This window comes from Heterodontus francisci, chromosome 31 (genome assembly GCF_036365525.1).
Source record: "Heterodontus francisci isolate sHetFra1 chromosome 31, sHetFra1.hap1, whole genome shotgun sequence".
In the NCBI taxonomy this organism is placed as follows: Eukaryota; Metazoa; Chordata; class Chondrichthyes; order Heterodontiformes; family Heterodontidae; genus Heterodontus; species Heterodontus francisci.
Window position 1 is genome coordinate 17804599 of NC_090401.1, and position 14452 is coordinate 17819050.

The 14452-nt window shown below is 43.5% G+C and overlaps 1 protein-coding gene across 1 annotated transcript in view; it reads left to right on the forward strand.

The window, feature by feature from the left end:
- Positions 1-9571, forward strand: part of map7d1a (MAP7 domain containing 1a) — a 72816-nt gene extending 63245 nt beyond the window's left edge. Inside the window, exon 17 of the mRNA XM_068011040.1 lies at positions 2708-9571. Coding sequence (XP_067867141.1) covers positions 2708-2718 — 11 coding nt within the window. The 3' untranslated portion in view covers positions 2719-9571. The remainder of the gene's footprint in view (positions 1-2707) is intronic.
- The last annotated feature ends 4881 nt before the right edge of the window (positions 9572-14452 follow it).

The window sequence follows — 14452 nt, forward strand, 5'->3', positions numbered from 1 at the left end:
GACGTCTGCTTCAACCAAGTGTAAAAACGTGGCAATTCCTGTCCAAGTTAGGGGTAATCGTATAGGATGAAGTATACAAGAAGAAATATTGAGTGCTTGTGATAAAGGGACGGCAATAATCATGGGTGATTTTAATATACATATAAACAGGAAAAATCAGATTGGCAATAGTCGCCTGGATGAGGAGTTCATGGAATGCTTTCGAGATAGTTTCTCAGAGCAGCATGTTCTGGAACCAACCAGAGAGCAGGTTAAATTAGACTTGATACTGTGTAATGTGACAGCATTAATCACTGACCTCAGAGTAAAGGCACCTCCTAGGTAACTGGGTTACATGATTAGGAGATAGATCAATAGAGAAGCAGTGGCAGACATTTAAGGGGATATTTCAGAATACTCAGAATAAGTATATTCTTACTATAAAGAAAAATTCAAAGGGGAGGACCCACCATCCGTGGTTAACTAAAGAACTTGAGGAAAGCGTCAAACTTGAGGAAAAAGCATATAATTGCGCAAAGATAAGTGGCAGGTCAGATGATTGGTCAGAATATAAAGAATAGCAGAGAATGGCTAAAAGGTTAATCAGGAGAAAGACATTAGAATATGAGAGGAAGCTAGCTAGAAATGTAAAAACAGATAGCAAGAGTTTCTTCAGGTATTTAAAAAGGAAAAGAGTAAGTAAAATGAGTGTTGGTCCTCTAGAGAGTGAGAAAGGGGAGTTAATAGTAGATAATAAGGAAATGACGGATGAAATGAACAAATATTTTGCTTCTGTCTTCACTATAGAGGATACAAAAAACATTCCAGTAATAGCTGTAAATCAGGAGGTGGAAGGAAGAGAGGAACTTGGTGAAATTACAATCACCAGGGAAGAGGTACAGAGCAAACTGATGGAGCTGCGGGCTGCAAATCCCCGGGTCCTGATGGGCTTCATCCTGGGGTCTTAAAAGAGGTGGCTAATGAGAAGTAGCTGCATTGATAATTTTTCAAAATTCGCTAGATTCTGGAACGGTTCCATCAGACTGGAAAGTAGCAAATATAACCCCTCTATTCACGATGGGGGCGAGGCAGAAAACAAGTAACTGTAGGCCAGTTAGCTTGCCGTCTGTCATGGGGAAGGTGTTAGAATTGATCATTAAGGAGGCTATAGCTAGGCATTTAGAAAAACACGAGGTAATCGGGAATAGTCAGCCTGGTTTTGTGAAAGGGAAATCATGTTTAACCAATTTATTGGAGTTCCTTGAAGGAGTAACATGCATTGTGGATATTGGGGAAGCCCGTTGACGTACTGTACTTGGATTTCCAGAAGGCATTTGGCAAGGTGCCACATAAAAGTTTATTGTGCAAAGTAGGAGCTCATGGTGTAGGGGATAACACATTAGCATGGATAGAAGATTGGCTGGCTGCCAGAAAACAGAGAGTATGCATAAATGGGTCTTTTTCTGATTGGCAGGATGTGATGAGTGGAGTCCCGCAGGGGTCTGTGCTGGGGCTTCAACTTTTTACAATTTATATCAATGATTTAGATGTGGGGAGCGATAGCATGGTAACTAAATTTGCAGATGACACAAAGATAAGTAGGAAAGTATGTAGTGAAGAGGACATAAGGAGGTTGTAGATCGATATAGAAAGGTTGAGTGAGTGGACAAAAATCTGGCAGCTGGAGTATAATGTGGGAAATTGTGAAGTTCTTCACTTTGGCAAGAAGAATAAAAAAGCAGAATATTACTTAAACGGAGAACAACTGCAGAACTCCAAGGTGCAGAGGGATCTAGGTGCTCTAGTGCATGAGTCACAAGTTACTATGTAGGTATAGCAGGTAATAAAGAAGGCTAATGGAATGCTATCCTTTATTACGAGAGGATTTGAAAAAACAAGTGATGGATATTATGCTTCAGTTATACAGGGCATTGGTGAGACCACATCTCGAATACTGAGTGCAATTTTGGTCTCCTTATTTAAGGAAGAATGTAAATGCGTTGGAGGCGGTTCAGAGCAGGTTGTCTGATGAGGAAAGGTTGGACAGACTGGGCTTGTTTTCACTGGAGTTTAGAAGAGTGAGGGGAGACTTGATTGACGTAAATAAGATCTTGAACGGTCTTGACAAGGTGGATGTGGAAAGGATGTTTCCTCTTGTGGGGGAGTCCAGAACTAGGGGACACTGTTTTAAAATTACGGGTCGCCCTTTTAGGACAGAGATGAGGAGAAATGTATTTCTCTGAGGGTTGTGCGACTTTGGAACTCTCGACTTCAGAAGGTGGTGGAGGCGGGATCATTGAATAATTTTAAGGCGAAGGTAGATAGATTCTTGTTAGGCAAGGAAATCAAATGTTATTGGGGGTAGATGGGAGTGTGGAATGTGAGACACAAACAGATCAGCCATGATCATATTGAATGGCGCAGCAGTCTCGAGGGACCAAATGGCCTATTTCTGCTCCTAGTTCGTATGAGTGGCATAGTGGGTCAACACACTGACCTTTGAACTCTAGGACCAGACTCCAAACCAGGCTGTTGCAAAGATCTCTATTCCTCCCTCTGTGTTGCGCCACTCCCTCCACTGTGTCAGCCCCCCTGCACGTCCCATGCTAACTGTAGTATAGCAGCATTCCCCCCCACCCACTCCTGGCAGACTGTATTCACTATCCACTTGTCTGCTCAAAGCAGCATCCTGTACCTCTGGTGATAATGATTTTCTATTTTATTTCAGAAATCCTCTGAAGACCTGAGAGGAGGAACCTCCCCTCCTCTCCCCGCTTCCCCGAGCCACCACGCACAGCTTTCTATTCAGTGTTGGATCTGGAAGCGATCGCAGGAGCCCGCCAGTTAAAGGGGAAGAGACAAGAGCGAGGTGTGTTATTGCCAGCCCTCTAAGGACTGCAAAATCCCTACGATTTCCAAGCGACGCTTCCTTTTATTTTGTTGTGTTGTTTTATTTTAAATGTTTTAAAAGTGTTTACGGAAAAGTAACTTCCACATGAAGAGATGGTGGGGTTAAAAAAAATCCCGGAAGAGTATGGAGTAACCTTGTGGAAGACGCAGCCATTCCCACAGCCTTCCTTCACTTGTACTGTACACAGCGTACTGACATGATGCTGTCTCTAATGTGCACCTTATATAAAAAAAAATGACACTCTAATTCATTATAGTCAGTGAAGAGGAAAAGGCATTTGGACAGATGAGTGTGGCAACGTAATGGTTATTGTATCACTGGTGATCATGTTCTTATTTAACTTGAAATTATAATAAACTACTGGGTACAATGTATGTGAATAATGTAAATAAACCTCAGTGTTATGCCAGGAAGCCCCATTACTGCATTGTCTGATTGACGCTGCTCCCTCTCTCAGCCCCACCCTCCATCCTACCCAAACCCTTCCCGAGTTTCCATTCTTTTCATTCAAGATTTGAGTGGTCATTTTTGTGCTGGGACAAGGTTATGTGTGGCACACTGTTGGGAGAGGGGAATAACTGACACACTGCTCTGTGATAAGCCAGTGAAGGGGATCAGAGGGGCAGTGTGTATTATAATTGTCTTTCTACCTTTGACACCTGAGTTCAAAGTCTTTCCAAAGAGGGGTTCTACGGCTCTTTCTGTATCTCTCTCTCTGCCTCTCTCACACACTCTTACACGCCCAGTGTGTTTTTCTCTTACTGAATGTGTATCTTTTTATCTCATTCTTTCTCTCACCCACATGCTTGGTTTTCTCACTCAGACTCACTCTCTAACTCTCTTGTGCTCACATTGTATAACCATGGAAGGGAGAGCGAGAGAGCACAAAAAAACTGTGCGTGTGTGAGACTTTGCAGGATCTGGACCGTATATCTTTTTATCTTGCTCATTCTGTCTCTCACTCACACACTCATTCTCCACTACAATCCTGGAGCCAGCCTCGATGCCTCCATGATGGCAGGACCTGATAACTAAATCAGTGTTGTCCAATCTCTGACTGGGCACAGGTGTGGTTGCAATGACACAGTTTTAACCACATGGACTAATTTTAGTAAAAGTAAAGCCTTATACGCAATACTGATAAATACAGGTCAGGTGTGTACATTTACTTAACAAACATTTACCACCATTCAGTAACTGAAAGAAGTAAAGCATTCACAATATTGAAAAAAAATACTCGTGCACTTGGCTCTTCATCTTACCAATTTACCACCAGGCACACGGAAAGGTTAAAGTTCACATTTTGTGCAAGGAGTACTGAAATCACATGACCAATGACGGTGTCCATTGCTCATTTTTATTCACTGATCAGAAATGCAATTGTCCACACCTGGATTCCCAATTCGACACATGTAGCTAATGACTAACAAAGTGGACACTACTGCCATAGACTTTGGCCAACTTTGTGTTAATTTTATTTTCCAGTACTGTCTGTAACTCTTACTTTTTCTTTCTGTGTGACCTCCTGTCAATAAATATCATCTGACAAAGCCTGAGCGACGGGAAGGCTACAGTCTTCTAATTGACCATGCGCAGACATACAATCTGTATCTGAAAACTAGACATACACGAATGAAGCAGAAAGCGCATTCCCCTTTAAGGAAGTGAAGTACAAACCTTGAAGCAGATGTGTCTGTAAGGAAAAATTTGTCTTTAAAATGGGAATGAGGCAGAGAGCGAGACACTAACATGACTAGGATGGGGACTCGAATCCTGTCTAGATGATTGGATAAATGTTTCAGTGTCTGGAGCCTCAGAGGATCCAGAGTGAAAATCAGTTTGTGAAGAGACAATGGCAAAATATAATGTCCCTAAATTGTCAAACATATTTAGTCCAGTGGGAATACTCAACTGAAGTTAGGGCTGAGACAGCGTAGAGAGATTTATTCTGTATCTAGACAGAACTGTACTCGTGCATGATATGACAGTGTACAGGGAGCTTTATTCTATATCTAACCCTGTGCTGTACCTGCCCTGCGAGTGTTTAATGGGTCAGTGTTGACAGCGTTAACCCTGTTGACGAAGCAACGACCAACAATGAGAATCAGAGTTCAACCTGCATAAACATTGGTAAAAGTCTGTTCAATCTCCCGTTTCTTGTGGTGCTTTAAACTACAAGTAGAATTATCAAGTGTTCTAGGAATGCCTGTACAACATGAGATTGCATCATTGTCTGAAAAATGGGTCAAATATTTTTGTCTGTATAATCTTTTAGCAGTATTTGTATCCGCAGTGTAAGTGTGTATTGTACTGTACACCTGTGAGAGGATGGCTGGGTTTCATCACGTTAATGTAACATTTTAGCAAAGTCTCCTTGCATCTTATGGTCAACAAATCCTTCTTTAAATTGTAAAAACTCTGTGCTCAAAAGCTTTGGAATTTAGAGCTGAACACTTGCTTTTGTTTCTGTGGAAACAATGCAGTCTTGCTGCTGTATCTCTGGCAAACAGCATTGCTCATATTGTCTTTTATAATAGCTTTACAGCCATTCTCAGTTCTCCTAGTCGTCCCCTTTCCCTCCCCCCCCCCCACCTTCCGTCCCCTTCCCCCCTCCTTCCGTCCCCTTCCCCCTCCTTCCCCTCAGCTACTGATTGGGATTTGCCTCCTGCTGGAAAGTCACATCACCAATAATGAAGACTATAACACCCTCTATTGGCAGCTCAGTGAATTGCAGAAGCTGCACCTGAACCCACTCTTTCCCCCCCCCCACTACATAGAGGAGGAAGTCAATGGGGTTAATTTTTCATTCTCTTCACCTGGCCATAAAGGGCATAGCGGCTCTTAGAGGGTTGGTAGTCTTACTGCCCCTTAGGACTAATGATGCAGCCGGCTCCATTTTGAAAGGAGCCTCTCGCCAGGTAGCTAAAGTGTCTGGTTTCCACATTTTGATATGAAAATCGAGGTCCTATGGTGCAAATAGGACCCAATTGCCCTTTACAGTCAGGGCTAAAGGGAGCCTGCACCTTGCACATTCCACCCAATACCACGAGAGATGGAAGAGAAGAGGCCCGGCAAAAGGGTTACATTGTAAGGACCACTATAATAATCTGGGCCGCTGCAGCCCGAAGACCCCCACCTTCTGCAATCAAGACCAATACCCTCCCTTCACTACCCCACCCCCCCCCCCCCCCCACCACCCCAAATGGCCCCCAGCAGCTAGTCCCCCTGCTAGCACCTGTCTCGGCCCCATCCTGAGGCTTCAATTCTGCAAGCTGCACCTGGACACCTGTTTGATGCCCCGTAGCTCACCAGTCAAATTTACATGAGGCCAGGGCCTCAAAATTGCAAGGAAGCCTCTTCACAGTCAGACCAGGTAGTTGAAGATCAACCTATCCCTAGTGTCTTCAGTTCTTGGGAAAATCTGGAGTACTTACCCAAAGGATTTAACCAAGTGACCCATTTCCAGATTAACTGTTGCTTCAACAGGCGGTGAATCCAATGTCTGAAAAGCAGGTGCAATGTTGGACTGGTTTTTTCTGGCCTCCTCTGGCCCTTGAGCTGGCAATTCTTCATCTGACAGAACCCCGAGAGTCTCTCAATGACATGAAGCATCAGAAATTATGGACTGCAGTGATTTTAGCAGTGATTGCTTCTGCCATTTCCTCTGGTTCCATGCCCGTCATTCCCAGATATAACAGGGCATCTCTGAGTACAGCCTCTAACCGCTTCGTGCTTATGGAAGTGATGCTGCACTTGCAAATTATAAAGACGAGTGTGATTTAAAAAAACAAAGCATTTGCACTTCTATGCAATTGATTTCTCTCTTTGCCATAGTTACATGCAAGGTTACAAACCAAGTTCAACCTTGACAAGGATCCAGTTGTCCCAGAACAGATGAAACATCTCAGGGAGGGGTCGATAGATTCAAAGAAAGAAAGATTTGCATTTGTATAGCATCTTTCACAACAACAGGATATCCCAAAGCACCTTACTGCCAGTATCATACCATTGAAGTGTAGTCACTGTTGTAATGTAGGAAACACAGCAGCCAATTTGCGCACAGCAAAGTCCCAGAAACAGCAATGTCATGATGATCTTGTTAGTGATGTTGATTGAGGGATAAATATGGCTTCGGATAGTCAATTCAAATACAAGCATCCTGAAGGTTTTCTATTCATTTGTCTTGCTGGCAGTTCTTAGTGAGTTTTAGAAGTGCATATTTAAATTTCCAGTATCCCAGTAAAATTTTGGGAGTATTTCTTAGCCTGCCTTGTTCCTACTGAATAGTTGATCTTAAACCATCAGAGAGAGAAAAAAATAGGCCAGAGTAACTCATACAGTGTGTCATTATTACTGTGGAATTATCCAGTAACTGTTTAATAAATCCATTTGGCCGCATTGATTGTCTAATCGGGTGTTTTTTCCACTGCCCTATGAGATCATGAGGGCACCTGATATAACCAGTAAACCACGAAGCCATGACTAGGGCTCTCTGTTTGATCACTGAGCTTTCTACAAGCAATCTAGGTTGGCAAGTGGTCGAGGTACACTGTGATTCAAAACTGAGAGATCGGATGCAAGTGGCTTTTGAGGCTCAGTCTGAGAATAATATCTATAGCGTAAAAACCGAGAAATCATGTAACCATGAGCTGATACTGCACACCACCACCACCACCCGCCGCCCCCCCTCCCCCCACCCCCCCCCCCCCCCCCAGCAGATTCAGCCCTTGCTATACAGTATGTGATGTCTATAGTGGCAACAAACATGCCCACATGCACATCATCCCAAGAAACATCCCAATTTACTGCACAGATAGACATGAGGAAAACTGAGGCTGAGCAGAGAAGAGATTGGGTCGGATGGCTGAACAAAGGCTGGGTATTAGATACAGGCTTTGGGAAGGTTTTGAATGGAAGAGGGATGGAGAATTGTAGGAAGTTAACAGCACAGTGACGGGCTAAGGTGACTAAAGAGTCTGCCAGCATTGGAGGGAAAAGGAGATGCAAAGGCTAGAATCAGAGGAACAGTGTGTTTGGGAGTAAGGGGCGTATTTAGGACTGAAATAGGTAGAAGAGATCAGGATGCACCATTACGTGGAGGGATTTAAAGACAAAGCTGAGAGAACTAGTGTATTTCAGTGAGAACAGGAGTAATGGGTGAGAAGAGCTCATTGGAGATGATCAGCCTAGTTGTCATGGAATTCATGGGCTGGAGAATGGGAGACCAGCAAGGAGAACATTGTAATGGTCACATCTATAGATAATTAAGGATTTCAGTGGTGGAGAAGCTGAGGTTGGGGTGGAGATAGGTGGTATTATGGAGGTGAAGGTAAGCAGCCTTTATGATGGGGAGGATATGGGTTGTGAAATTGAAACAGAATACGAAGGCTATAAATAGACCCGTTGAGCTTGAGGTCAGCAGCAAGGAAGTAGAATTTGTGGTGGGAGCCAAAGGTTTGGGGACTCATCCAAAACTGGATGTCAGACAAGCAGCACAGAGCAGGGGAGGGAAAACGGAGCTGAATGTCGTCAGCGTCCATGTAGAAGCTGATGTCATGTGTGCAGATGATGTTAATCGCAGGACAGTAGGAAGCTGAGAATGGAATCCTTGGAGGGGTCTCTGAAGGAAATGGTGTGAGGTAGAGATTGTTGGAGCTGGCCTGGCCTTGTTCAGTTGGAATGCAATGAAACCAGGGCAGTTATCCAGAGCTCAATGGGATGGAGAGACATCAAGAGAATTCTGTGGTCGAATGTTGAATGCTGCAGAGAAGAAGAAGGGATAATGCATCACAATCACAGAGGACATCAACTGTAACTTTGGATTAGGTTCATTTAAGTGCTGTGAGAGGGGGAAGCCAAAATGAAGGGCATTACCATGGTGAACCAAATCAAAAGGCAGGCTTGTCCATGATTAGATGCAGTGGTGCAGTTTAACCAGTAGTAAACTGAGATTTATATAGAATTTACAGCAGACAAACCGGCCTTTCACCCCAACTGATGTTTATGCTCCACACGAGCCTCCTCTCACCCTTTTCATCCAAACCTGATCAGCATATCCTTCTGTTACTATCTCCCTCAAGAGTTTAGCTAGCTTTCTCTTCAATATTTTTTGCCTCAATTACTCCATGTGATGATGTGTTCCACGTTGTAACCAGTCTTTGAGTAAACTGGTTACTCCTGAATCACCTATTGCATTTATTACTGACTATCTGATATTTATGGTCTCCTCGCACATGGAGACATCTTCTCTACATCAACCTATCAAACCATTTCATAACCTTAAAGACCTCTTTCAGACTTCTCCTTTCTAGAGAAATGAGACCCGGCCTGTTCAAACTTTGCTGATAGTTATAACTTCTTAATTCTGGTATCATCCTTGTAAATCTTCTTTTGCACTGTTTCCTGTGCCTCTATATCCTTTTATGATATGGAGACCAGAGTGTTAATTCTCTGCAGTACAGATGTAAAGAAAAAGCACAGATACTGCAAAATGCACCAATTCTGATGACAGAAACTCAAGCCCATCTTAATTTTTCAGATGCTGATTGAACTGATATGTAGTTTCAGCTTTAGTCTGTATTTCTGTGTGATACAGGGAATAGGAAGAAGCACACATTTCCATATCATATCCTATACATTATATATTGTATAATGTAATTCAATAAAAATCTGGAATTGAAAGCGAGTCTCAGTAATGGTGCTATTAAACTATCATGAATTGTTGTAAAAACCCATCTGGTTCACTAATGTCCTTTAGGGAAGGAAATCTGCCGTTCTTACCTGGTCTGGCCCGCACGCGACTCCAGACCCACAGCAATGTGGTTGACTCTTAACTATCCTCTGAAAGGCCTAGGAAGCCACTTAGTTCTAGAGCAACAAGGAATGGGCAACAAAGGCTGGTCTGCCAACGATGCCCACATCTCATGAAAGAATTTTAAAAATCATATAGTTATGATCAGTGTTTAATAATTAGATCCAGGTGGATAAAGTTAAAATTAAAGGATAGTAACACGAAAGGGTTCCTATTTTTCATCAAATTAAAATCTGAGGTATATAGATAATGAGTGAAGTCTAACTAACTTGATTACATTTTTCGAGGTGGTGACTAGATGTGTAGATGAGGGTAAAGCAGTTGATGTAGTCCACATGGACTTCACTAAGGCTTTTGATGAGGTCCCGCATGGGGGATTGGTTAAGAAGGGATCCAGCGCAATTTGGCAAAGTGGATCCAAAATTGGCTTAGTGACAGGAGGCAGAGAGTGATGGTCGAGGGTTGTTTTTGCGAGTGGAAGTCTGTGACCAGTGGTGTACCGCAGGGATTGGTGCTGGGACCCTTGCTGTTTGTAGTGTACATTAATGATTTAGACATGAATATAGGAAGTATGATAAGTAAGCTTGCGTATGATACGAAAATTGGTGTCGTAAATACTGAGGAGGAAAGCCTTAGATTACAGGATGATATAGATGGGCTGGTAAGATGGGCAGAGCAGTGGCAAATGGAATTTAATCCTGAGAAGTGTGAGGTGATGCATTTTGGGAGGACTAACAAGACAAGGGAATATACAATGGATGGTCGGACCCTAGGAAGTACAGAGGGTCAGAGGGACCTTGGTGTACTTGTCCATAGATCACTGAAGGCAGCAGCACAGGTAATAAGGTGGTTAGGAAGGCATATGGGATCCTGGCCTTTATCAGCCAAGACATAGAATTTAAGAGCAGGGAGGTTATGATGGAGCTGTATAAAACACTAGTTAGGCCACAGCTGGCATACTGTGTACAGTTCTGGTCACCACACTATAGGAAGGATGTGATTGCACTGGAGAAGGTGCAGAGGAGATTCACCAGGATGCTGCCTGCGCTGGAGCATTTCAGCTATGAAGAGAGACTGGATAAGCTAGAATAAAAGCAAAATACTGCGGATGCTGGAAATCTGAAATAAAAACAAGAAATGCTGGAAATACTCAGCAGGTCTGGCAGCATCTGTGGAAAGAGAAGCAGAGTTAACGTTTCAGGTCAGTGACCCTTCTCTGGTTCCGAAGAAGGGTCACTGACCCGAAATGTTAACTCTGTTTCTCTTTCCACAGATGCTGCCAGACCTGCTGAGTATTTCCAGCATTTCTTGTTTTTATTATCTGGATAAGCTAGGGTTGTTTTCCTCAGAGTAGAGAAGGCTGAGGGGGGACATGATTGAGGTATACAAAATTATGAGGGGCACTGATAGGTTAAATAGGAAGAAACTTTTTCCCTTAGTGGAGGGGTCAATAACCAGGCGGCATAGATTTAAGGTAAGGGGCAGGAGGTTTAGAGGGGATTTGAGGAAAAGTTTTTTCACCCAGAGGGTGGTTGGAATCTGGAACACACTGCCTGAAGGAGTGGTAGAGGCAGGTACCCTCACAACATTTAAGAAGTATTTAGATGAGCACTTGAAGCAGCATAGCATACAAGGTTATAGCTAAGTGCTGGAAAATGGGATTAGAATAGTTAGGTGCTTGATGGCCGGCACGGACATGATGGGCCGAAGGGCCTGTTTCTGTGCTGTATAACTCTATGACTCTAGGACTCTAAAACATTTAAGTTAACCTACTGCTAAAATGAAGTGACATCAGCAAAAGGGTAGCAATTAATTGGTGAATAGCTGATGAGTCTTAATTTAAATTTATTTTGCTTACTTTAATTAATAGTCTAATAAATACAAGTATGGCAGGGTGCTTCAATCCTGTGAAATGCACATTCTATTCCATGTGGGAACTTTAGGACATTTCTCATCGCCTTGACAAGCACATGTGCAGGAAGTGTCATCAGCTGGTGGAGCCTGAGCATCAGGTTTCAGATGATGCCACTACCAAACGCATCTTCCCATCCCTTCCCCTGTCAGCGTTCCGAGGGGATCGTTCCTTCCGCAACACCCTGGTCCACTCCTCCATTACCCCCACCACCTTGTCCCCTTCCCACAGCACCTTCCCCTGCACTGACAGGAGGTGTAATACCTGCCCATTTACCTCCTCTCTCCTCACTATCCCAGGCCCCAACCACTCCTTTCAGGTGAAGCAGTGAATTACTTGTACTTCTTTCAATGTAGTATACTGTATTCGCTGCTCACAATGTGATCTCCTCTACATTCGGGAGACCAAACTCAGACTGGGTGACCGCTTTGCGGAACACCTCCGCTCAGTCCGAAAGCACGACCCCAAGCTTCCGGTTGCTTGCCATTTCAACACTCCCCCCTGCTCTCATGCTCGCATCTCTGTCCTGGGATTGCTGCAGTGTTCCAGTGAACATCAACGCAAGCTCGAAGAACAGCATCTCATTTACCGATTAGGCACACTACAGCCTGCTGGACTGAACACTGAGTTCAATAATTTCAGAGCATGACGGGGCCCCCCATTTTACTTTTATTTTTAGTTATTTTTTCTTTTTTTTTATATATTTTTTGTGTTTATTTTATTTTATCTTAGTTTGTTCAGTTTGCCTACCCACTTTTTTTTTCATGTTTGTACCTGTGGCTGTTCAATTTTCAGTCCATTAACACCCTATCTGTACTAATGCTTTGTATTTCAACACACCATTAACATATTGTTTGCCTTTGCTCCATGACCTTCTGGTCGTTTATTCTCTGTGACCTTGTCCTACCGACACCTTCTTTGTTATCGCTTGCCCCACACCCGCTTTACTTGCTTAACACCTTTCACATTCCTAATATCTGCTAGTTCTGAAGAAGAGTCACTGACCTGAAACGTTAACTCTGCTTCTCTCTCCACAGATGCTGCCAGACCTGCTGAGTATTTCCAGCATTTCTTGTTTTTATTTTATATCAGGTTTCAGAGCTTGAGCAGCAGCTGGCATCTCTACGGTGCCTCTGCAAAGCTGAGAGCTACATGGATAGTGCGTTTCTGGAGGTGGTCACCCTGCAGCTTAAGGGTGTGCAGGCAGAGAAGGAATGGGTAGGACAGTCGAGGATGATCAGGCAGGCAGTGCAAGAGTGCATCTTGCTCACCAACGGTATTCAGTTCCTCTGGAGCAGAGTCCACACCATAATGTCTGTCTCAGCTGTACATGGGGGTAGGAAGAAGATTGGGAAAGCAACAGTGATAGGGGATTCTATAGTTAGGGGACCAGGCATGCATTTCTGTGGCCACATATGTGATTCCAGGATGGTATGCTGCCTCCCTGGTGCCAGTGTCAAGGATGTCACTGATCAATATCAATACAATCAACATAGGTAGAAAGAGGGATGAGGTCCTGCAGGCAGGTTTTAGGGAGCTAGGGAAGAGACTAGCAAGCAGGACCTCATAGGTAGTAATCTCGGGATTATGCCCAGTGCCACTCACTAGTGAGCATAGAAATAGAAGGATCGAGCAGATAAATGCATGGCTGGAGAGATGGTGCAGGAGGGAGGGCTTTAGATTCCTAGGACATTGGCAATGGATCTGGGGGAGGTAGGGCCTGGACAGGCCTCAGGTTGCACCTCAATAGACTTAGGCCCAATGTGCTCATGGGAGGTTTGCTCGTGCTGCGGAAGAGGGTTTACACTAACTTGTCAGAAGGATGGAAACTGGGATGTAGTATTAGGAAGGAGAAACAAGGTGTACAAAGGATTGGGAGAGACAGATAGCATTAGAGTATGAAATAGTAAGTTATTAAGTGAGGTCAGACTAAGAGGAAATATTGGAAGATTGAGATGCTGGATGGCTAAAAATAGTTGAAACACCGCATCACCTAAAAATTGATTAAAGAGGAGGTATTAGATAGGTTGACTAAAAGTTGATAAGTCACCAGGACCAGATGAGATGCATCCAAGGATACTTAGGGAAGTAAGGGTGGAAATTGCAGAGGCACTGGCCACAATCTTCCAATCCTCCTTAGATACAGGGGTGATGCCACAGGATGGGAAAATTGCAAATGTTCCACCCCTATTCAAAAGGATGTAACGATAAGCTCAGCAATTACAGGCCAGTCGGTTTAACCTTAGAAACAATAATTTGGGACAAAATTAATGGTCACTTGGACAAATGTGGATTAATTAAGGAAAGCTAGCATGGATTTGTTAAGGGCAAATCGTGTTTAGCTAACTTGCTTGAGATTTTTGATGAGGTAACAGAAAGGGCTGATGACGGTAATGTGGTTGATGTGGTGCACATGGACTTCCAAAAGGCATTTGATAAAGTTAGGACCCATGGAATAAACAGGACAGTAGCAGCATGGATACAAAATTAGTTGAGGGACAGAAAATAGAGAGTAGTTGTGAACAGTTGTTCCATTGGACTGAAGGAAGCTACATATTGTGGTTAGTGTTTGGACCCCTGCTTTTCTTGATCTTTATTAATGACCTAGACTTGGGTGTACAGGGCAACATTTCAAAATTTGTGAACGACACAAAACTTAGAAGTATTATGAACAATGAGGAGGATTCAGCAGGGGAATGGGAACCTAAATTGTAGTGCCAGTGTACAGGATGTTGAGAGTAGTGAGGTCAGGGATATGGTTACAAGGATGCAAGAGGGCACTGGCAAGTAAGAACCTGGTTTAAAGTGTGTCTATTTCAACGCCAGGAGCATCCGGAAT